The sequence below is a fragment of the Esox lucius genome, chromosome 7 (assembly GCF_011004845.1).
Source record: "Esox lucius isolate fEsoLuc1 chromosome 7, fEsoLuc1.pri, whole genome shotgun sequence".
NCBI classification, from domain to species: domain Eukaryota; kingdom Metazoa; phylum Chordata; class Actinopteri; order Esociformes; family Esocidae; genus Esox; species Esox lucius.
The window spans coordinates 45,226,367-45,249,744 of NC_047575.1; the positions used below are offsets into that span (position 1 = coordinate 45,226,367).

The 23,378-nt window shown below is 43.4% G+C and overlaps 1 protein-coding gene across 3 annotated transcripts in view; it reads right to left on the minus strand.

Annotated features, from left to right (window-relative positions):
* Positions 1 to 2,375: 2,375 nt before the first annotated feature.
* Positions 2,376 to 23,378, minus strand: part of cpeb4b (cytoplasmic polyadenylation element binding protein 4b) — a 31,475-nt gene continuing 10,472 nt past the window's right edge. The window contains exons 3-11 of one of the 3 annotated variants that reach the window (XM_010871138.4): positions 20,758 to 20,848; positions 15,967 to 16,017; positions 13,400 to 13,423; positions 10,857 to 11,027; positions 9,832 to 9,921; positions 9,186 to 9,304; positions 8,809 to 8,923; positions 8,243 to 8,424; positions 2,376 to 6,544 (exon numbers count right to left, since the gene is read on the minus strand). In XM_010871138.4, coding sequence (XP_010869440.1) covers positions 6,317 to 6,544; positions 8,243 to 8,424; positions 8,809 to 8,923; positions 9,186 to 9,304; positions 9,832 to 9,921; positions 10,857 to 11,027; positions 13,400 to 13,423; positions 15,967 to 16,017; positions 20,758 to 20,848 — 1,071 coding nt within the window. In that variant the 3' untranslated portion in view covers positions 2,376 to 6,316. The remainder of the gene's footprint in view (positions 6,545 to 8,242; positions 8,425 to 8,808; positions 8,924 to 9,185; positions 9,305 to 9,831; positions 9,922 to 10,856; positions 11,028 to 13,399; positions 13,424 to 15,966; positions 16,018 to 20,757; positions 20,849 to 23,378) is intronic. The other 2 variants (XM_034293186.1, XM_034293187.1) reach the window with 2 other exon arrangements.

Sequence of the window (23,378 nt, forward strand, 5' to 3'; positions counted from 1 at the left end):
CCCCACAAAATGAACAATTGCGGTTTTAAATGTTTTCGTGCACTTCAGCATACTCTCCCAGACATAGTTTACCGCCTATAATATCAAGCAAAGTGAAAAACCTATAGTTTATGTTCCATTCATGATGTGTTTTCAACTCTTCTCACCTGTCCAAAACGTATGTTGTTGTGTTTGATGCTTTTGTGTGACTTTTGAGGACCAAGTTTAATTTATGTGCCAGATAATATGTTTGAGTATAATTTTGTGTGAGAAGCCTGGTTTTTTGTCAATATGGTGTGAGTTTCGAGAAATATGTTTAACATTTTCTCAAAAATGTAGTACACATTCAGGACATGAGTTAGTAATTGTGAAGAACTGAGACTTCTACCCAAATCATGTTGTTGACACAGCTCCACCACAAGAGGGCGCAAAGAGAAGGGAAACCACGACTAATCTTTCCCATCAAACGACATTAATGAACAGGGTTTAAATATTGAGGTGAGTGAGCCCTGTTTGGTCAGGTTGTGGTCTGAGTTATGGTATTAAGGCTGTAGCTCTATTTTAAAGACATTACTGGGATTTTTACTATTTATAGTTGATCAAGTCTGTGCTTATCTGTGGCACCTTTGGTTGCCACTGACAATCAAAGGGCTATTGCCTGGACACCCTATTAATACCTTTCTATTCAATGTTTTCAGTCAAAATGAAAGTGGCCAATGTGACTAATGTTTGCATTCTGTATTATCAACATAGACTCGTAGTCCATTATCCAGGCATATAATGTAGGTTTATGTCAGAAGTCTTCTTAATCAAGGGGTCTTATCATTTTGGAGGGTGAAATATATACTGCAATAGTATTGACCAGGCAACAGAGTGGACTCATAGTGTTTACACTAAGAGCTCCAATTCCCATCCAAAAGTACTCGTTCTTACCGATGTTCCTACAGGCGGCGTGTCCAGTTTACTCCCTGACCTTGTCATGACCCAGTAACCACCACCCTGCTGTTTGCAGGGGGGTCCATTTCCCCTCTGACCCGGGTCCTGGCTGAGAGAGACAGGCAGACAGGCAGGCATTCGCTCACTAAAAGGACTGGCTCAGCAGAACCTTCATCTTGGCTGTCAGAGACCGGGGCGATGTGATGTGGGTCTGTGGCCCGGGCCTTGTGTCACAACCATTCTATTGTCACCGCCTGCAACGAAACATCCTGTGAAATGCTATCTGAGAACAGGGGCAGCACCCGCAGAGGCCTGCTTGCGCTTCAACGCTTTTCATGGGAAGCTCAATGCTTCCCAATGTGACAATACAAGCCTATTTTTGATGACGGCCAGGTAATCGGATACGAGAGGGCTTTGCCAGCATTGAAGGCAAATGGGATCCCTCACTCAGTTCCTGCTGACACAGGAACGCCAGGTCTGAGAGGTTTCGTTCCAAGTTCAAAGCGTGACTGGAAGATGCAGAACGCATGGGGCTCTGTTCTCCCTGTAGCTGTGTTAACTTCTGATCGGTGGAAAGGTAAATGTCACTTCGGATGGAGAGCACATAGGCAGTCTGCGCCAATGCTACCTATTCATCAAGCAACCAGTACCCAGTCCACTGTAGTAGACTGCAAACAGGGCAACCCATTTCTTCATCTACCACCGAGAAAGCGATTATTGGTAATATACCTTTGAGCAGGCAGGGGGTGCTGCCGAGTCCGAGGCGTACGATCACATCCAGTCTCTCTCTCTCTGCCTGACACCTGGTTACCTGGCAGGCATATATTATTAATACCCGGGCATCCGTGACATTACATCTTCCGTTAGCGGCTGGCTTCATTGGCTGTGGTGCGTACCCGTATCGAACCACGACGACCAGGTTCACTGGAGTGATATTCTGTGTCTTTGATGGACGGTGAAGCAGCTGGTATTCAAACAAACAGGCTCCGTAGTCCAGGCGAGGAACGTAATTAATGGTTGCAAAATAAACCGCTCATTAAATATTAATGTTTATAATACAGACATTACCAAAAGCTGCTGGTGGTCGCCATTTTAACCCCCCTCTATGTCAAGCACAGGCAGCATCATGTACATAACTCACGGTGGCCTTTTCTGGCTTGTGGAAGAATCTAAATTAATTATAAAGGTTTTATCATTTCGGGCCCATGGGCCAGTAGTGGTAACCGCCTAGCCTAATGAAAGCAGCAAACAATAAACAACTGCAGAAAAGGCACCGTTATAGTACAGTTGTGGTTCCCAACTCCCATCCTCCAGCACACATTTCTGTTGTAGCCCTAGACAAGCACACACAAATCAGCTTAATTAGAGCCTGATAATTAGTTGACAGGTTAAATCAGCCGTGCTTGGCCGGGGCTGCAATGAAAAATGGTCTACAGAAATAAAAACAAAGGGGCCTAATCTCGTCACAGTTAAGTTTTATTCATTCAACATTTCACATTACAAATATTTAAAAATTATGCATACTGTTATAAATAGTTGGCTGCAAACAATTAAATAACATTAGATTTTCTTTTTCGTTTCACTAGCACTTCTACAGACCAACTCCTAGAAATATGGACATTTTGTGTTACATAACTTAATTAGAAAGGAAAATACAAAAATAGGAACTTATAAAGTGAAATGACAATAAAAATTAAGGTGATATCTTAAGTAAAAAATGCTATTAATAAATACAACAACCTTCCCATACACAGTTAAAAACTATTGAAATTTTGCCATTAAGTAACATCATTAACAGACAAATATTTAAATATTTATTTTCCTTCAGAAAATGTGAACCATATATTGTGGAGCACAATATAGCAATTAGTAAAAACTAGACACTTTAACATATTAAAAGCTTCACCTCAAAAATATAACAAAAATCTGATCAAAATTATAAAAATTAATTATACATTCCAATTAAAAATATACCAATAAACAGCTAAATACATTATTGACCTAATAATTACAATGCAATCAATCACAGTAGCTTGAAATAAACAAAATAAGCAAATGAGCACAAAACCTTTAATGTTTTAAAAATAACCTCAATTATTTATATTAGTACAAATAGTTCGATTTCTTTTTCTTTTCTTTTTACAAACACCAGCATGAAAAGGATTACAATAAGAGTAGAAAATGACTGAAAAACATATCAACATCTTCTTCAAATGTCTGCAATTAAAAATGGCATTAAAGAATTACATTGCAAAGAGTCTTTATCTGGAAGAAATTCAAAAAAAAAAAGTATTGCACATAACAACTTGAAGTTAACTTGCAACATTTTACCACATTCAAGTCTTAAAGTTCCCCTTTCTCCAACAAGGTTAAACAACCTCAACAAACAGTTGGGGATGAGTTTATCAAGTCTTTTCAACAGTGTCCAATGAGCTGCTCAAGTCCTGCACTGCTAAACTTGATTTTAGAGTTATTTAATATATATATTTTTGTATTTTTTTCTTTGCATCCTGCAGAGGTCTGAGTATGGGGAAGGCAAAGAGAGTAGCGAACACATGGGAGGGGAGTGAGGTGTGGGGGGGTGTCCTTAACAAATTAAAATTGAGAAACATCTGGTGCACAACCACAACAATTAATTCCAATAGCTAATTCATGTACTTATCTTTTTTTTTTTTGTCATGCATGCTAAGGATTACAATAGGAGCTAGTTGGCAAGTTCAAGAATATATATTTTCAAATGTTAAAAATACCTAAACACCAAACATCCATTCTTGTGATACAAGATTCAGCCTAAGCATGAACCGTAATTTGCATTCTCCTTATTATAGTTAATATTCCAGCTACGGAGAGAAAACCAAAAAGAGAGATGTTACCATTTTCCAACTAGGCCAGCCATTTTTGAAACAATAACATTAATTTAAAATGACAACTTTTTAATGGCCATGCTGTTAAAATCTGATTTTTGTGAGCCACCTAGGGAATTGAGGTCCAAGACCTTAAGCATTAGACTTTTATGATCGTTCCTCTGCAGTTTGAAGTCGCAACAACACAAGTGAGCACTTAGTTGTAAAGATTCCTCAGCACTGAAATGTAGAAAAAGCATAATTGAAAATAATATATATTGAAATCACTCAACTTTTTTTCTTTAAATGAAAATTTCCATATATGCAGATCTCTCAGTAACAAAAGTACAAAAGCTACCTTTCACAATGTGAAAAATTGAGGTATTGCAAAAAGGAGTTTTCCCATTTGTGAAAAATGTGCCTAAAATGACTGTTGAAAAAAAAAGAAATATTTAGAAAAGTAGTGCATAATAACTGTTTATATGTGCATGACAAAATAATTTAGCTAGAAAACACTGTACCAAAAATCAGCAGGCCATGTATAAAATAATCTATTTTTTTCATCTCATTAACAGCAAATTCATCAAAAAGTGTTTTTAAATTCTAAATGTTCACCCACCAAACCCACAAGCTAAAGTCATGGTGTGGACCTGGTTCAGTAGCAAACCATCAAGCCAACATGAGGATCATTTTGTCACTAGTGTGTTAAGTTATATTTCAGCATTTGCTCCCTGACATATTTAACTGTAGTCGATTCAATTACCATTTGACTAAAACCCAAATCTGTGCTTCTGTTGAGCTGTTTTTGTTAAATTCCCAAACCCGTTGAGGACCTACCCACATTGCACAACAATCTAGCGACAAATGTCTCCATTTAGACCTTTGGATATGAGCAGACTGGTGAAAAGGCCTGGGTGCCTGTATGCTGAATAAGTCTGTTTTTACAGTTTTTCCTGGATTTCGACTGCACTTGTTATCTATTCAAGGCCAATCTTTGGTTTGCTGGAGTCCATCTTGTCTTTGTAAGGAAAGGCTAGAAATAAAAATAAAAAAATAAATAAAAAAGAATGAAAACTTATCTAAATAAAAATAAAACAGAAATGAGCAACCGTATTACTCACTACTGCACAGCAGTCTTTGGTTCCCTAAAGCATGTAGGTAAAACCTCTTTCTTGCAGTCTTGTTTAAATGAGTGAACTGCATGTGGGACATACATAACAGAGCGCGGACTATCTTCATTTATGCTTAAAACACTGGCTGAGTTAGCTGGGCTCGCACAGGAAGACGTCTGTGGTTACAAGTTACATCACATCCAGACGTCATGATAATACTGGGTAATAACGACAATAATAATTTAGAATAATGTTGATGACAACCCTGACTTTTGCAATTTACCTCTCTTAGTATTTTTTTGGGGGGAGGGGGGTGGGGGGTTAAAACAGAACAGGGTTGTGATAAAGGCTTGGGAAATTTGCACCACTCCAATAATGATAAAACAAAAAAAACAGGGCTTTCTGCTCACATGCTGCCCTGTTGAGAACTTAGCCCTAGCCTCTCCACTCCGCTGTAGCCGACAAATACAGACACAGAGAGGTGGGGGGGGAGGGGGGGTCACTTATTATCTCTATACCGGCCGGCGCTCAGGGCCTCTAGGACCTTTAACGCCATACATTCCCCAATAAGATGCTCTGTTCATTCTTACTACAACCCTGGTTAGATTACAAAAATAAGGAAGTGACAAAGCAGTGTCTATAAAACTGTGCCTTTTTTTGCTGACGCCATTTCCCTTTGATTGTGGTCCTAAGGGAAAGGGGAGACCAGCTTGTCGTCTTTAAATTATTCGGCACATTAGCAGCTAAGCTTGAGGTATTAGTCTTGCATGTCAAAATGGAGATCAGACCCAAACGATTGTTGTGAAATCGATCTTATCAAGTAACATCAAATATTAGCATGGTCTTTAAAAAAAAATTCAAAAATCCAACATTTGTTCTGGGAAAGAACCCACATTTCCACAGCTGTTTTTTTTTCCAAACCAATTGAGATTAAGCTTTGGTAAACTACTGGGATTTTAGACTGTAGAATATGTACTCTAAAATAAAGAAATAAGTGCACTCTTCTTAAGCAACACCTTCTATATTCACATTTGCTCTGGAGCATATTGTATGTAAATTGAAACTGAACTTACTGCTTGGCTATTCATGGTCAACGACATGCCAACTGGATAGAATCGACTGAAAGCTAAATCCTTTAAAATGTAAATGTGCACTAATAAAACAAACAAGGTAAAGTAAAGAGAATGAGTTTTACACATTTTTCCTTTCTTGGGCCTACTTGGATACAATTCCACTTTATTTTCTTTTTACTTGTCTTAAAAATAAATACGAATTGAAAAACAAAAGTTTTTTTTTTTTTTCTCAAATTAGAGCTAAAAAGGAACCAGCAACAGAAAAGTGCATTTATTTGTACAATGATTTTGCGACTCCTAAATTCCTCTCTCCCCGCTCCCTCCATCCCTCCCTCTCTCTCCCTCCCTCCCTCTCTCTCTTTCTGTCTATCGCTCAGTTCCAGCGGAAGGAGATGTGTCTGGGTCGATCCCCTCCCTCCTTCACCAGCGGCTTGTGGAACTCCCGGCCGGCGCGCGAGTGGATGGCCGCCCAGCAGTACTCACAGTAGTACTGAAGACAGGTCACGTTGGCGCAGAAGAAGGGGGCAAACTTCCCCCCGCAGCGTGTCCCCTGGCACTCATCACACAGCTGGTCATCCAGGACGTATGGCTTCACTTCCACCTGCAGGGAGGCAGAAGACCAGCCGTCAGGACAAGCACGGGGCAAAAAGGACAGGACGGAGAAATGGTTTGAAAATCTAAAAAAATTTGCATCTACAATATTGTGCCGATAACTACACATAGAGTGAGGGATATTTCTTTTGGATCCCCTGCTGATTTTGTACGTTTGCCCACTGACAAGGAAATGATCAGTCTGTAATTTTAATGGTAGGTTTATTTGAACAGTGAGAGACAGAATAAGAACAAAAGAAATCCAGAAATACGCATGTCAAAAGTTTTCTAAATTGATTTGCATTTAATGAGTAAAATAAGTATTTGATCCTCTCTCAATCAGAAAGATTGTTGGCTCCCAGGTGTCTTTTATACAGGTAACAAGCTGAGATTAGGAGCACACTCTTAAAGGGAGTGCTCTTAATCTCAGCTTGTTACCTGTATAAAAGACACCTGTCCACAGACAAAAAGAACTGTCAGTTTCCCTCGGTCTGGGGCTCCATGCAAGATCTCATCTCGTGTTGCAATGATCATGAGAACAGTGAGGAATCAGCCCAGAACTACATAGGAGGTTCTTGTCAATGTTCTCAAGGCATCTGGGACCATAGTCACCAAGAAAACAATTGGTAACACACTACGCCATAAAGGACTAAAAAGGGACGCATCAAATCTTGGGTGAGAACCAAGAGTCCCTCCTTCCTTCAGCCAGGGCATTGAATATGGGTCGTGGATGGGTAATCCAGCATGACAATGACCCAAAAAACATGACCAAGGTGACAAAGGAGCGGCTCAAGAACAAGCACATTAAGGTCCTGGAGTGGCCTAGCCAGTCTCCAGACCATAATCCCATAGAAAATCTGTGGAGGGAGCTGAAGGTTCGAGTTGCCAAACGTCAGCCTCGAAACCTTAATGACTTGGAGAAGATCTGCAAAGAGGAGTGGGACAAAATCCCTCCTGAGATGTGTTCAAACCTGGTGGCCAACTACAAGAAACGTCTGACCCCTGTGATTGCCAACAAGGGTTTTGCCACCAAGTACTAAGTCATGTTTTGCAGAGGGGTCGAATACTAATTTCACTCATTAAATTGCAAATAAATGTAAAACATTTTTGACATGCATTTTTTTCTGGATTTATTTCTTGTTATTCTGTCTCTCGTGGTTTAAATAAACCTACTATTAAAATTTTAGACTGATAAGTTCTTTGTCAGTGGCCAAACGTACAAAATCAGCAGGGGATCAAAAGATAATTCCCTCATTGTATTTCAACACATTGATAAGGGAATTGTCAGTGCCAGAGGAATACAGGTTTGCTGGGCACGTTCAACTGAGGACAGCTTTTCAACTGAGGACAGCTTTTCAACTGAGGACAGCTTTTCAACTGAGGACAGCTTTTCAACTGAGGACAGCTTTTCAACTGAGGACAGCTTTTCAACTGAGGACAGCTTTTCAACTTTCTCAAATGGCTACATTCTTCTAGCAATGGCAGCTGGATAAAGCACAAGGCAATGAATGTTGGCTTGCAACTGATACTTTTCTTGTATGCCCCCGTCAAAATATCCCAAGACATTTTATAATCTATCAATACAATAAAGAACAACTGGTGAATCAAAATGTCAAATCGAAAGATTATTGTTCGGTATAACGTCTGTCCTTCAGAGAGTGTAAAAGATGGTGAGAAATAAAGGGAGAAAGTCAGGGACTCCACTAACCCGTTTATCGATTTCACCATGCTGCAGTTGGACAAAACGAGCACTGATAGCGGCAATGTAGCTTTGCTGATTAGAGAAGGCGACCCTCCCAGCTCCCTTGGGGTACTTGAGCTCCGGGTCGGTGTCAATGCCGGCGTAGCACACCCCACCATACAGCCGGTCCATGATCATGGCCAGCTCCACTGTGACAGGAAGACAGACTTTAAACCGGATCACAACACCACACTGCCAGGTGTACAGTAACAGCCATCCAGACACAGACTACAATGTTCCAGATTAAATGACCGTAACAAGTGGCACCTGGCTCTCCCTCCTCCATTATAGATGTGAAGACATTTAGCACGAGCAGCAGGGCTGCCGCATCATTTTATAATACAGACTAGGAAACAGGATGCCATTTGGGACATGCCCCCGGACTACCAGCATCCAATAGAAGAGGGCCTAGAGCTGACTAGTGTCCAATGGAAGAGGGCCTAGAGCTGACTAGTGTCCAATGGAAGAGGGCCTGGAGCTGACTAGGGTCCAATGGAAGAGGGCCTAGAGCTGACTAGTGTCCAATGGGCTACCTGCACGGAGAGGGCGTGGCACCCCACCCACAAAGATGGTCTTCCTGGGGTCCAGAGGCTGGGATCCGTCCATCACAAAGTCACTGTCGTTCAGGTTCCAGGGGCGGATCTGGACCTGTCCCACCCATCCCCGGAGGAAACGTGTTACACAGCATATCAGGACGTCAGTCCGCCAGCCAGGCCTGCCGCGCCACGCCGGGGATGACGCCACACCAGTCGCCAACGGTGGCCGGCTGCAGGCATCCTCACTCTGTCAACCGTTAATCTAATGGGCTCTTGATATGAAACATGAAGCTGCTGGATGCGTACATTTCTTCTGACAGTATGAGAGAAGGGGGGATCGGGGTGGAGGGGGCGTTATGAAGCACTGATCTTACCGGCTTGTCTTTGATGGTGGGGCTGGAGACACACAGGTAGAGTTTGCCATCCTCCTCGATACAGGCATCGATCAGGGCCTGCACAGAGCTCTCATCCTGGAACAGCAGGAAGGCGTAGCCTAAGGGTGGAACAACACAGTGAACACAGCAGGAAGGCGTGGCCTAAGGGTGGAACAACACAGTGAACACAGCAGGAAGGCGTGGCCGAACGGAGGAACAACACAGTGAACACAGCAGGAAGGCGTGGCCTAACGGAGGAACAACACATTGAACACAGCAGGAAGGCGTGGCCTAAGGGTGGAACAACACAGTGAACACAGCAGGAAGGCGTGGCCTAAGGGTGGAACAACACAGTGAACACAGCAGGAAGGCGTGGCCTAAGGGTGGAACAACACAGTGAACACAGCAGGAAGGCGTGGCCTAAGGGTGGAACAACACAGTGAACACAGCAGGAAGGCGTGGCCTAACGGAGGAACAACACTGTGAACACAGCCAGAGATTACTGGGAACACTCTGACCTCCACCTGACGGTGTCCGCGGGTGGGAACCACCGCCAACGGTACCACGTCTCCCTCTCTTTAGGCATTTCAAACGCTGTGGATTAAGAGGTGCTTGAGGGCCAGGGCTGACCTGACTGGTGACTTACCTTTTGGGGGAAAGTAAGATTTGCTCTCAGCCTTGTGAGGCCAGTCCACAAAGAGGTGTCCAAAGCGACGGAAACTAGCGGTTATTTCATCTGCAAGTGAAAAATAGAGAGAAAAGACCCTTTGAACAACTGAATCACAAGGTTGGTACTGGGAGATGATGGGGGATACCTCCAATGACTCAGCGATGTCTACTAGGGTGATATAGGAGTACATGTTCTGGGTCTTAACGAAGAGATTAAAGTGGAGTAGCTGGCAGCATTAGGAAACAAACCGTTCAAGCCCTGCGCCAGAAACACCACATCAGTGATTTAGTCAAAACCGTACCTTCTCTGACATCTCTGCCAGGACATGAGGGATTGGCAGGCTGTGGACCGTGTATCTGTCCAACATGGCGTGCAACAGCACAACTAACAAGGGAAACCCTCATTCATCATTTAAAATACACAAGAAGCACGCTTTACACAAACAGGAGTCCCAGAGAAGGTTATAGCGCTGCATCATTGTTGTTAGCGATGGCTGACATCGTTTGACCACTCCTAAGGATGCTGGCTCATCAACCAATGGGGAACACAGCCTGCCATTTCCTCACGTCTCGGGAGAGATGTCAGAAAGATTGTCAATCTGCAACTAAACCGTTTACCACAAAACCCATAAGCAATATATCGGAATTAACTGGGCGTCACAAGCTTGGTAATTTTGCAAAGGCAATGTCACTTTTTCCACCCATTTTCATTACTACAGAGGCGAATAACTGCCTTGTGACCTAAACCTCACTTTACTTTGAATAGTTAAGCCCCTTAGGCCTGGCGGAATGCTCTAGAGCTACGCACACTTCAAAATCCACTATTCATGAGTCAAAGCTCTCAGGGAGGCAAAGTCGATCTGGCTGAAACAGGTCACAGGGGGAGGCGCGTATTGAACAAGAAGACGTCCACGTTCAACACCTCCGCCCTATCAACGGCCAGCGGTGTCGTGCCGGCAGCTCGTCGTCTCCACCTGTGCGACGGGGGCTGTAAAGGGTTACCTTCATCGATGTCGGGGGGAAGGCCGCCAACGAACACCTTGCGGGAGTAGCGCTCCACCCGCTCCCCGTTCTGGTGCGGGAAACCGTGGGGCGAGCCCAGACCAGGCAGGCTCTGTTCGCCGCGCTCGTCGTCAGGGAAACCATCTTCCATGGGGAATAGGGAGGAGTGGCCTGAGGAGAGCAGACAAGGCCCAGTCAGCCGATGACAGGCGATGGCATGAATATGCAAAACGGCACGTGCAGGATCCAGCGACACCACCAAGGCTGAACTCTTTCCGTGGGGATTATCACCATTATCCCAGGGTGAGGAACTGTACATTATCACGGGCCCATTTTCCAGTAATTCGGTCGACACTGTTGAGTGAAAGAGTGCTGACGTCGAGCCCTCTACAAGCAGCCCCGGCTCAGCTGTGTAAGAGGCACAGAGCCCGGGGACAGCAATCAGTCCGTCCGTCCCTGAGTGCAGAAACACACCAGCCACCCCTGATTCCACCCATTCGGCAGGCAGATGCACAAGCGCCTGAAGCCGAGCCCGTGACAGCAACAGGGACAGAGCACGCCTACGTTCTGGACTGTCCGGGAGGCTAAGCCCCTCAGGCCTGTTCCCAACCGAGGGAAGCCAAACACAGCTGAGCAGCTACATATCTGTTTATGTAAGGGAGTTAGCAATCAGTCTGTACACTGCGTGTGGGTGTGTATGTGTTAGTAGTAATGTACGTGCACGAGTGTTTTTCTGTGTTTGTGCACGGCAGTAATCTGAGTGTGGGTCTTCCTATAAATAAGGGGGCAAATGTGTGACATCGACATCAAACACTTGGGTTTGCGATACATTTAAAATTAGCAATGTACCAATAAGAAAATGATTGTGTTACACTGCTATCGGCAACAGCCCATCAGCAGATGTCCTTACCAATGTTTTTGTCAGTTTGAAGCTTCTGACGATGCTTCAAACTTCAACAAATGCAAATTCAATCACACAAAATGTATCTTTCTATATATGTCTTAACAGGACTCACAAATGTAAGTCAATATGTATGAATCATATGATGAATACACATTATCTTTCTGTAATTGCTGTACTGTATAGAAATGTAGCACATAGACATAATAATGTTGTTTTTACAATAATGAAACAATAGGACAAGACTTGAGGAAAAGGGAAAAACAAGTCATTATAAAACGTACCAGGGCATATTGGATGCCTATCCAGATGAAAGCACAAATGGGTCTGATATAAAAGTAAAGTATCAGTTTACTGATTATTACACTTTTGTCACCTTATCAGCTGGAGAACTTAAACCAATCCCTAAATGTACAATTAAACACCAGATAGACACCAGATAATTTCTATGAACACCAAACCATTTCCAGTTGTCAAACTGTTTTACATTTTCAACTCGTGCTTATTTCACATTTTATTGGTTTATTCGTTTTATTCAGTCAACCAGAATGATTGAAAATCAATGCCTTTTTTACATCAGCAGTTGTAAGTTTGTAAAGAAAGCCTGAAAGACCAAAAACCACGGACCAGGAACAATTAGGGTTAGGCAGTTTGTTTAAACCACAGACCAGGAACAATTAGGGTTAGACGGTTTGTTTAAACCACAGAACAGGAACAATTAGGGTTAGGCAGTTTGTTTAAACCATGAACCAGGAACAATTAGGCTTAGGCGGTTTGTTTAAACCACAGACCTAGAACAATTAGGCTTAGGCGGTTTGTTTAAACCACAGACCAGGAACAATTAGGGTTAGGCGGTTTGTTTAAACCATGGACCAGGAACAATTAGGCTTAGGTGGTTTGTTTAAACCATGGACCAGGAACAATTAGGCTTAGGTGGTTTGTTTAAACCATGGACCAGGAACAATTAGGCTTAGGCGGTTTGTTTAAGGGGATAGGTCTCTCAGCATGTCTGCTGGGGATCCTAAACACCAACCTTTCCATTACTGTCCCAACGCTGGAACTACCACACTGTCTCCTACTCCCTACCACTCTCACAACTAGGCTACTTCAGTTTAGGTCAGCCTTTGTTTTCTCCCCTTTAACTCTGAAAACATACATGGACCATAATCTTAACCTTTTACATGATGTTGTTCACAATGTAATTATAGTGATCCTGGTACCGAATCTGTAAAGACCAAGTATGCATTATATTCAATGTGTATCCATTCCCCCTTTATATCGTAATGCATTCACTTGGAAATACATGGCATCAAAGGCAAACTATGATCCATTACAACAACTGTTCCCTGGTAGCCCAGTTTACAGAAAGACCCGTGTGTGTGTGTGTGTGTGTGTGTGTGTGTGTGTGTGTGTGTGTGTATATTTCCCTCCAGACAAAAACAAATACATTGCTGACAAAACCACAACAGAAAAAAAGCTACTTGTGGAGCGGAATAAACCTGGGACAGGAGATCACACAAACATGCCAAATCAAAACCCAGCAACAAAGCACCACATGTACATGCATGCACTTCCCTTTATTGACAGGCTACTGGACGAAGAAAACAAACACATTCCAAATAACCCAAGACAATCCATTTACCTCGTCTTCTCCCATAATTCCTTGCTGCATGTAATATAAGACAGGTGACGTGATCAAAGGGATGCAGAGAACCAACAGTGATGAGGAATGACAGTTTATTTGAAAAACACACGCCCTCTTGTACTCAGCCGAATCCTACATGGGATTTGACAGTTTAACAACACACGCCCTCTCCTCTTCAGCCCAGCCCTACTTGGGATTACCACAGTGTTACCCTCTTTAGTGCTACAGCGGCTCATGGCAGACAGGCAACCCTTGGAATTGAACGCCCACCGGTGATTCCTGGGCTTGGATTTAACTCGTCCGCGTGTTCGTTCTACAGGGTGGTTTATGAGCTGGTGTATCTATGCATCGGCACCGACCTGTTTGACACGTGAGCTGTGTCATATGACACTCGGCTCTGGGAGAGTCCATGTTGGATCGCAGAGCGCCCCAGCCGCCTTTGGACTTGTCTGCGTCAGTGGAGTTGTGGACATTGGGAGTGATAGGAAACAGGTGAGGTCTTTGGAGAATCATTTCTACAGTGCCTCTCAGGGTCATCTATAAATGCAGGATCTCCATGGGAAGACATTATCCACCCACTGATTAAAAAAAGTCCGGCCGAAGGTGTCTTGAGATTTGCCTGAAAGACCTGCTGATTATCATAGTGCCCATCTTGGGCTAATTTAGCTATTTTGCAAATGGCAGACCTCAAAGGAACATCATTCACCCGCGTTTGGTCAAAATCCTGGTTTCAGCCACGTATTCGCTGGGCTGGCTTGCCCACGGGACACGCCCATCCAATAGGACACGCCCACCCACAGAGTTTCACTGTTGTTCAACATTTCCTTAAGCAAGCAACAGTCACCATGGCAAAATCCCCTCCCTTGAAATGCCTGTGTAATGATTAATACAGGTATAGGTCAGCATGGATCACTGGGAGGATCACCTCTAGAAATGTTTTTATTTCTTATCAATAAAACATACTTTTTGGTCTGTGCGTTTGTGTGCACATATGTTATGGATTTTGCATGACAAACATTTTCACTATCCATAATTCCTCAGCTTTTGTCGTCTAATAGTCGACCCCTCCCACTCGTGCCAAAAAGAGAGAGGTACTAAACTAATTTCAATTCTAATATGTTATGCAACATTTTTATTTTTCAAGTTTTATTTAAAAATGTTGTTAGCAACCTAAATAACGTTTTAGTATAAACAATTATGCTAGATACACTTTGGATCGGCAGACATTCAGATTCAGAAATGCCATAACAGCAGCAAATAACAATGCAAAGGCCAGTCAAGTCATTGTATAACAAGGGATTTCTTTCAAATTATATTTACAAGCTTTTACATTCATTACAAATGAACTATAAACGTTGTCAAAAAACGCACAGTGTCTCCCTTGAATTAGCGCAGAGATATGTATGAATATCCTTACATTAGCTAACGTCTTTGTGTCAATGTTTTCTGGCCTTATCACCAAAATACAAAATGTATTAAACTATCTAGCCAGCAATTTATTTATTTTTTAACAGTCCCTTAAAACTATACTTTCCAAATGAAACTACAAGTAATATATACACTAACAGAGTTACGTTACAGTCTGCATTAAATCAAACAAACCTACTGATGCGTTCCAGTGAATAAATAAGTATCCTTGAAAGGAAGCTTAGTAGGATTAAATTATATCAAATTAATGAACAACAAGAAACCAGGCAAGCCTAGTTCAGCCGGCCAGCAATAGAAAGTGTTGATCATGGCTGCCCTCTCTAGATTCTAACCTAAGTCTCCCAGGTGAAAGGCTGTGTCTTTAACCACAACACCACAGAGCTGACCATTTGCCGGGTGTCAGTATAGCATATTGACATTATATAATGTTGTCATGCATTAACATCACGTCAAGTTTGAATATTTCGTTAGGCACCATTAACCATCGTAGTAAACTGAGTAACGTTTCTTACGAAGTTTACCTCCACCACAAATAGCATTTATTAACTGTACGGCTTTTGCCACTGGCCGTTTTAACAGCTTATTTGCCATTCGTGAATGACATTGATACAATAACTACTGTATCAATATAGGTGACAATAACAGACTTTTACATCAAGTGAAAAGATGAGAGAACTGTGTAGCCAGCGGAGTGTTTGACTATCCTTAAGAAATGCTAAGACATAATATGAAAATCCACCAGAAATAGTCACAATATAACATTGGACAGAGGCGGCCCCCGCGCGGGACAGAGGCCTGCAGGAGAGGCCAGGATTCATGCAAATGGAACGGCCTAGTAACACCGTCTCAACAGATTACACTACATAAACAACTTTTATTGAAGTAATGGATCAAAACCAATCCAAATTCCTATCACAACACAATAAATCAATCCATCGTTAACAAACAGGCGATCACAGGACTAAAAAACCCACAATGATACTTGCCGTTAAGTCTGCATGCGAAGTGGAAATTGCCAATCTTTCCGACCTTATTAACATATGGCCGGTTCAATCCACCCGCTGGCCCACCCAACCTCTGATTCGCATGGGTTAAGCCATTTGAGCATTAGCACCATAAAACCCCTTTTTACATACCATTAATGGGCAGAGGACTCTCCCCCCCTGGATGGGTGAATCCTAGGCGACCTGGGGAGAGAGAGGGAACAGAGTGGACGTCATAAAGGGATTCAGCCCCAACCACGCAATACACCGAGAGTGGCACGGTTACATTAGCCCTTGTCGTTCCTCTCCTCGGCGTCTGCTCACTCCCACATAATGCATTTTACATTGGGCCAGTGGCACGTTCCCCTGCTCTTCCACTGACCTACTTAGACCAAATGTACTCGTGAGTTGAACTGCGCCAAGCCCCGGTGGAGGGGATAATGACAGGAGCAACTTGAATAGTGAACTCATTGTGACCGGTGTGGACTGGCATTGATCAGGTTCCATTCTGTCAGGGTCACACACTCTGAGAGAAGCCGTTTATTCTTATTTATACATGTTAGGTCTGCTGCATGTAAAGTGTGTGTGTGTGTGTGGGGGGGGGGGGGTCGATTCAAAGTTTCTTGTGCCTTTTAATCTGTTCTGCAAAGCTTCGAGGTTCATAATTGAGGCTTGGATCAGTCTTTTCAAAATGTACCCTTGGAGTTTACCCACAATGCCCCAGTGGAGGACAGGGAGCAGTGGAGCCTTCATCTGTGTGAGTGTTTGTAACGTTGAAACACATTGCCCCGGAGACAGTGAGGAACCGCGGTCTCTGCTGCTCACAACGTGATGGAGTGATACATCATAATGATGTTTTTCTCAGCTTTTCTAACCCTCTGCAGCGGGCAGACAGCACTGGGAGCAGCGCAGCTATAATCAGCACAAACTAAAGTGGAGAACACAACAGCTCTGTCATGCAGCTCTTCACCTCAGGCTCTCTGCCTCTCAGATGTTCTCCAAAGTTCTAATTCACAGTGCGGCTTAACAGCCGAACACAGAGGTGTGAAATGCATTGATGAATAAACAAGCCATGGGGGCCCGCACGAACAGTAGGAACCCCAACCATGTCAGGGCTATTCCCCTTAACCAGTCAAACCCACGTCAGGGCTATTCCCCTTAACCAGTCAAACCCACGTCAGGGCTATTCCCCTTAACCAGTCAAAGCCACGTCAGGGCTATTCCCCTTAACCAATCAAACCCAAAAACCTCAATAGGCTACCACAACACTGAACAAGCTAATAGGCTACCACAACACTGAACAAGGTAATAGGCTACCACAACACTGAACAAGCTATTAGGCTACCACAACACTGAACAAGCTAATAGGCTACCACAACACTGAACAAGCTAATAGGCTACCAGAACACTGAACAAGCTAATAGGCTACCAGAACACTGAACAAGCTAATAGGCTACCACAACACTGAACAAGCTAATAGGTAACCAAAACACTGAACAAGCTAATAGGCTACCACAACACTGAACAAGCTAATAGGCTACCACAACACTGAACAAGCTAATAGGCTACCACAACACTGAACAAGCTAATAGGCTACCACAACACTGAACAAGCTAATAGGCTACCACAACACTGAACAAGCTATTAGGCTACCACAACACTGAACAAGCTAATAGGTAACCAAAACACTGAACAAGCTAATAGGCAACCAAAACATTTAGCATTTCTTTACTACTCAATGCACTGCCGCCTACTACCACTAGGGAGGTAAAAAAAAAAAAAAGGGTTATAATGGAAGAGCCTTCTTCCGCCACGTCACAGCCTCCACACCCTGTCTCAGTCAGTCTATTCCCACACCACCTCCTGGAGGAGCCAGCGTGGCCAGACACCACCCCCAGGACAGGCTCTCCTCTCCAGGAATGGCCAGGCACAGAGGCTCTTTTGTGGGTCTGCTCCAGCAGCCAGCCCAGCCGCACTGAACACCCCACAGAGCCTGACAGACCAGTCAGGAAGCTGCTCACAACATCATCTGCGAGCAGCCTCAAAGACCAGCACTGGGAGAACTAAGAAGGAGCAGGAAGCCCTTGGAAACCTAACATCTCATCAGGGACAGCCTCTGCATGCCTGTCTAGGCCATTAGACTTCCCACTGCCCAAGAGTGCAAATATAACATTGGGATAATCAGAATGACCGATCATGACAAAACATATTACAAACTGTATGTTAGCGGATAGATGTTTGCCCATCACTAACCTTTCCTATCATTCGTAGCATCAAGATAAAACAGCGGAGACAATGAAATTGCAATCAAGGGGAAACAGCCCTCCGTGGTATTAGCGATTGTCCTGTTCATTTAAATGTTAAAAGGGAAAATATGCAAATGACAACCGCAATAGTAAACTCTGAGAGAATTATGCAGCTCTACCCTTTCCCCAGAACTATGACACAGACGCAAGCACTGCACAATCATAAAATTCCATTTGCTGTCTCTGTAGATCGTACATCGTAGCCTACATAAGCCCCAAACTTTTCATTTCCTAGTCTACTGTAGCACCACTGAAACGAAAGCTCCGGTCAGCATTTGTTTGACATGCCTGTGGGCGGTAGACAGACACCTGTCCCAGATCAGTGGATCAGAATTTATTTATTTATTTGTCTTTTATGGGGAAAATCAGTCATGCTTTGTACTTGAAAGTCAGGGGAATGCACACAGTGCTCATTCAAAACAGTGTGGTGCATCAGCGGTTTTCCTCGTCAGTTACTGCAGTCCTCGGGCCGGGGTTACGCAACGCGACTCTCATGCGATTGTAGTTGTGGGGGACATCATTCCAAGCAACGCCTCAGATACACAAAGCAAATCAATTGCAACAAAAATTGCATGCAACCGACAAACATTTCGAAGAAGCGTTTGTCGTTTTTCCTTTGTTTGGCTGTCTGTATAAAATGATCGACTTAGATAAAACGCCTAAATATTTAGATAGCTAGCCAAACCGTTTGCCATGAACACTATTTCATTAACAAACTAAGCAAGGAATGAACAAATAACAATTCTGGTGTACAGTTGCACGGTATACTGGTACTGGTACCGTACCAAGGTACTGGCTTTTTCGGAACGGTACTATACTGGCATTGAGCATTTTTTTTTACTTTTAAGCGCCAAAACAGGCAGTTGAACCTCAGCGATAACTGCACTGTGTCTTTAAGAAAAGTGGACCTGCGTGTGACGTCACGCCCGTGCTCTGCTATGTGCGGCAGGAGCCAAGGGGCAAAAGGAGGATAGCCGGGGATTGGCGATGGTACAGGTGGAGAACTTCCGGCTGCAAAACCAAAACTTGTTGATAAACAAGAGATATGGCATTACTTTGGTCTCCTAGCCAATGAAAAAGGCGACCCCCAAAACCTAGAAGCACCGATATGGAAGCAGTGCTTCAAATCAAGTTCAGCGAAGGAAGGCAACACTAGGAACATCGCTATGCATTTAAATAACAGTCACCAAAAATCTCTACCAAAAAAAATTTAAGAGTGACAGGTGTGTGTTGTGTGATATAAATCCAGTTTGAAATAGTCTTGAATGAATCCAGAAATAAAAGAATGAATTACATTTCTACAGAAATTTTAACTTTTTACAAAATGAAATATTCACAAAATCGTGTTCAAATTCTGTGTTAATATTAGTGATTTATTTTAGCAAAATAAGTTTTCTTTTCAGTTGTATATTTAAGAATTCTGTTTATTTAAAGCTAATTTTATTTCTGCTTACATTTCTATACACATTGTAAAAAAAAAATACTAAACCATTGTCGAATTACTCCACTTCAATGAAATCATTAGTATCGTTTCAGTATCGAGTACCGCAATATAACACTTGGTATCAGTATCGAGTACCGCGATATAACACTTGGTATCAGTATCGAGTACCGCGATATAACACTTGGTATCAGTATCGAGTACCGCGATATAACACTTGGTATCAGTATCGAGTACCGCGATATAACACTTGGTATCAGTATCGAGTACCGCGATATAACACTTGGTATCAGTATCGAGTACCGCGATATAACACTTGGTATCAGTATCGAGTACCGCGATATAACACTTGGTATCAGTATCGAGTACCGCGATATAACACTTGGTATCAGTATCGAGTACCGCGATATAACACTTGGTATCAGTATCGAGTACCGCGATATAACACTTGGTATCAGTATCGAGTACCGCGATATAACACTTGGTATCAGTATCGAGTACCGCGATATATAACACTTGGTATCAGTATCGCAGTCCAAATGTTGGTATCATGACAACACTACTCTGGTGTGAAACAACATTCACAAGCAGCCAATCAACGCACATGGACCTTAACTAGCTCCAGTGGCACAATGTATTCATACAGTTTCCAGCTGTCAACAGACTGTTGTGTCTACCTGGGGCACAGCTCCTACCGCACCGACGGCTATGTTGACATGACAACGGCCCAAGTTCCAAACTAACCATGTGACAAACCTCTAGCCGAGCAACTAGTTACACAAAGGGAATGAGTTTCTACTGACCACACCCAAGTCGCAGATGGGCGTTGCACAAACAAAGCTGTCAAGCGCCAACCCAGTCGCTAGCAACGGAAGCTGCGTGACAGATGTTTGGTGTAGGGCCTGCCATTTAGAACCATTTATAACATGTCAGATTGGTCCAGACCAACAAGCAAGCCCATAACAGCTAACCTATTTGCAGACCACTGATTTGGCAGCGTTGGTTTCAGTGACTCAGATATCATATGGACAGAAATAATAGGAAAGAAAATGTGTTGAATTGTAGGCAAATCCCCCGGAATTGGAACCACGGTTCTAGGTGACCTTGTAGCAGATTCGCTCCACAAAGCGTTTTCAGAGAAGGCCTCTTACAGCATATGACCATGTGATCCTAGCGTCTCTGCAATGGGTATCTTACCTTTCAGGGTATCTTGCTCAGCCCTCATGATGTCAATGAGGGAGTTCTCCAGGGAGTGCATGTTGAAGCCATCAAAGGATCTGTTGCGCTCCTGTGTAAAAGATAGATGAGAGTTGTGCTTTAAAGGGATGGAGCCACTACTGCTTAAAATCTTAAATCAGTTGGCCTATATTTCAACATCACGAAATGTCCATTAGGATTCCTCCCGATCACGCACCCAGACAACTCATTCACGGAATACAAAATGCCGCCAATGTAACCTCAATACAATCATGACAAACCTTTTACTACAGCATTGGTGTGTTACAATTACTTTATTAAACATAGCCATTTACTTAATACATTAAAACCTATCGACACATTTTCACAGTGAATATTATTCAATACAGGGAAAAAAGTAAAGTCATTGTGCAGAGGAAGTACTGGCAATCAATGGCTGACACAAACTTCTGGGGAAACAATTAGGCCATTAAAAGAAGCTCTTTTCTAAAACCATATCCAGACAGAGCATCTAACTGACTGGGATCAACAAAGGGCAAGCTCCCAACATATGTCACTCAGTACGCTGACCAGTACAAAGGCAGCGGGGTAGGCTATATGGTTCAACCCTCACTGGACACAGGTAGGCTATATGGTTCAACCCCCACTGCACACAGGCAGGCTATATGGTTCAACCCTCACTGCACACAGGTAGGCTATATGGTTCAACCCTCACTGCACACAGGTAGGCTATATGGTTCAACCCCCACTGCACACAGGTAGGCTATATGGTTCAACCCCCACTGCACACAGGTAGGCTATATGGTTCAACCCCCACTGCACATATGTAGGCTATATGGTTCAACCCTCACTGCACACAGGCAGGCTATATGGTTCAACCCCCACTGCACACAGGCAGGCTATATGGTTCAACCCCCACTGCACACAGGCAGGCTATATGGTTCAACCCCCACTGCACACAGTTAGGCTATATGGTTCGACCCCCACTGCATACAGTTAGGCTAGAAGGTTCAACCCCCACTGCATATATAGATGATATTAGATGTTCACAAGATTGGGGTATTGTAGGGCAAAAACACAGAAGTAAACAACCTTTCAATTACTGGGCTTGCTCTCTAATGTTTTCTATGAAGTAGGCCTGTTGCTTGAGCAGCAAGCATGTTCATATGTTCCAAACAAACATAAGCTAGCCATTAACATCGGACAACAAGACAAACTCCTGCCCTGTTGCACAAGACCTGGAAATTATTTACTGTTGACAGCAGCATCAGAGTCCAGAATGACAAAGCAAAGCACACAGTCACATGTTCTAGAATACAACAGTGATGTTCACACTGGCAAATTAAAGGGGCAAACCCCAATTTATTAGGTACACCAGCATAGTATCAGGTTAGACCCCTTTTTTACTGTCATCAGCTTCAAGGTGCAAAGCGTTGTGCATTCAGAGACGCCCTTCTGCACCACTCAGTAAATAGCATTTTAGTATTTGTGGATTTTCTGACAGCCTGAACAGGCCTGGCTATTCTCATCCAAAATCTCTTATTACGCAGCCCGAAGAAGGTTGGTCACCCCTCTGAGCCTGGGTCCTCTCTAGGTTCCTTCCTAAGATTCGGCCTTCTTAGGGAGTTTTTCCTAGCCACTGAAATTCAACACTACTGTTGTTTGCTCCTTGGGGTTTAAGGCCGGGTGTCTCTGTAAAAGCACTTTGTGACGACTGCTGTTGTAAAAAGGGCTTTCTAAATACATTTGATTGATTGATTGATTGATTATTAACCAGGTGTTTTTGCCCACAGAACTGACGTTCAACGTGTCTTCGTTCACCCCACCGTTCTCTGGAAAGTCTGTCTAAAATCCCAGGAGATGAGATGTTGGAACCACCATGTCTGGTACCAACAGTCATGTTGGTAAGACCACGCCTTTCCAACGTCTGGCTGAATAAACAACAACTTCACCTTGAAGACACTGAAGGCACTAAACCCATTTGAAAAGACACCGCTATCCTTGGAGACGAAGCCAGAGGTCTGGTTTGGTTAACTTCCTGCCCCACCCATCCGCCACCATGGCTACTGTTGCTATGCATCTGAATGGATTGGCAACAGCGGCGATTAACGATCTGATCCGCCCTTCCTCTCAACGGATGAGCCGCACTCATCCCAGAGAGCTTAGAGGTTCCCAGCAAGGCTAAATGACCACTACTGAGCCGGCCGGTCTCTCGGTCTTTCCCAGACTCACAGGAGATGTGTGGTTCATCTCCAAGGTTGCCCCAGAAAGGCAGTTGGGTCAGACAGGACTCTTCCTGACCAAGCTTAAACAACTCAGGCTTAGGCTACTGAACAGGTGAGTGGCACATTAACAGGAATTAAATTAAAGCGTTCCCCTTTACCAAATGACAATATGCAGTTTAAATAGTAACATCACATGAATAAATAAAAGAATATCAGGACCAAACCACTGCGCAAGTACGAAACAATGTAGGTGACCAAACCGCTAACCCTGGTTTCCCATCCAAGCAGAGAGGCTGTGTTTTTGAGTATAGCAAGAAGCTAAGGCCAAACTAACCAAAGTGAAGCATGCAGCTAAAACCGTGCCTGATGGAACACCCGGACGAGAATGATTAAGTC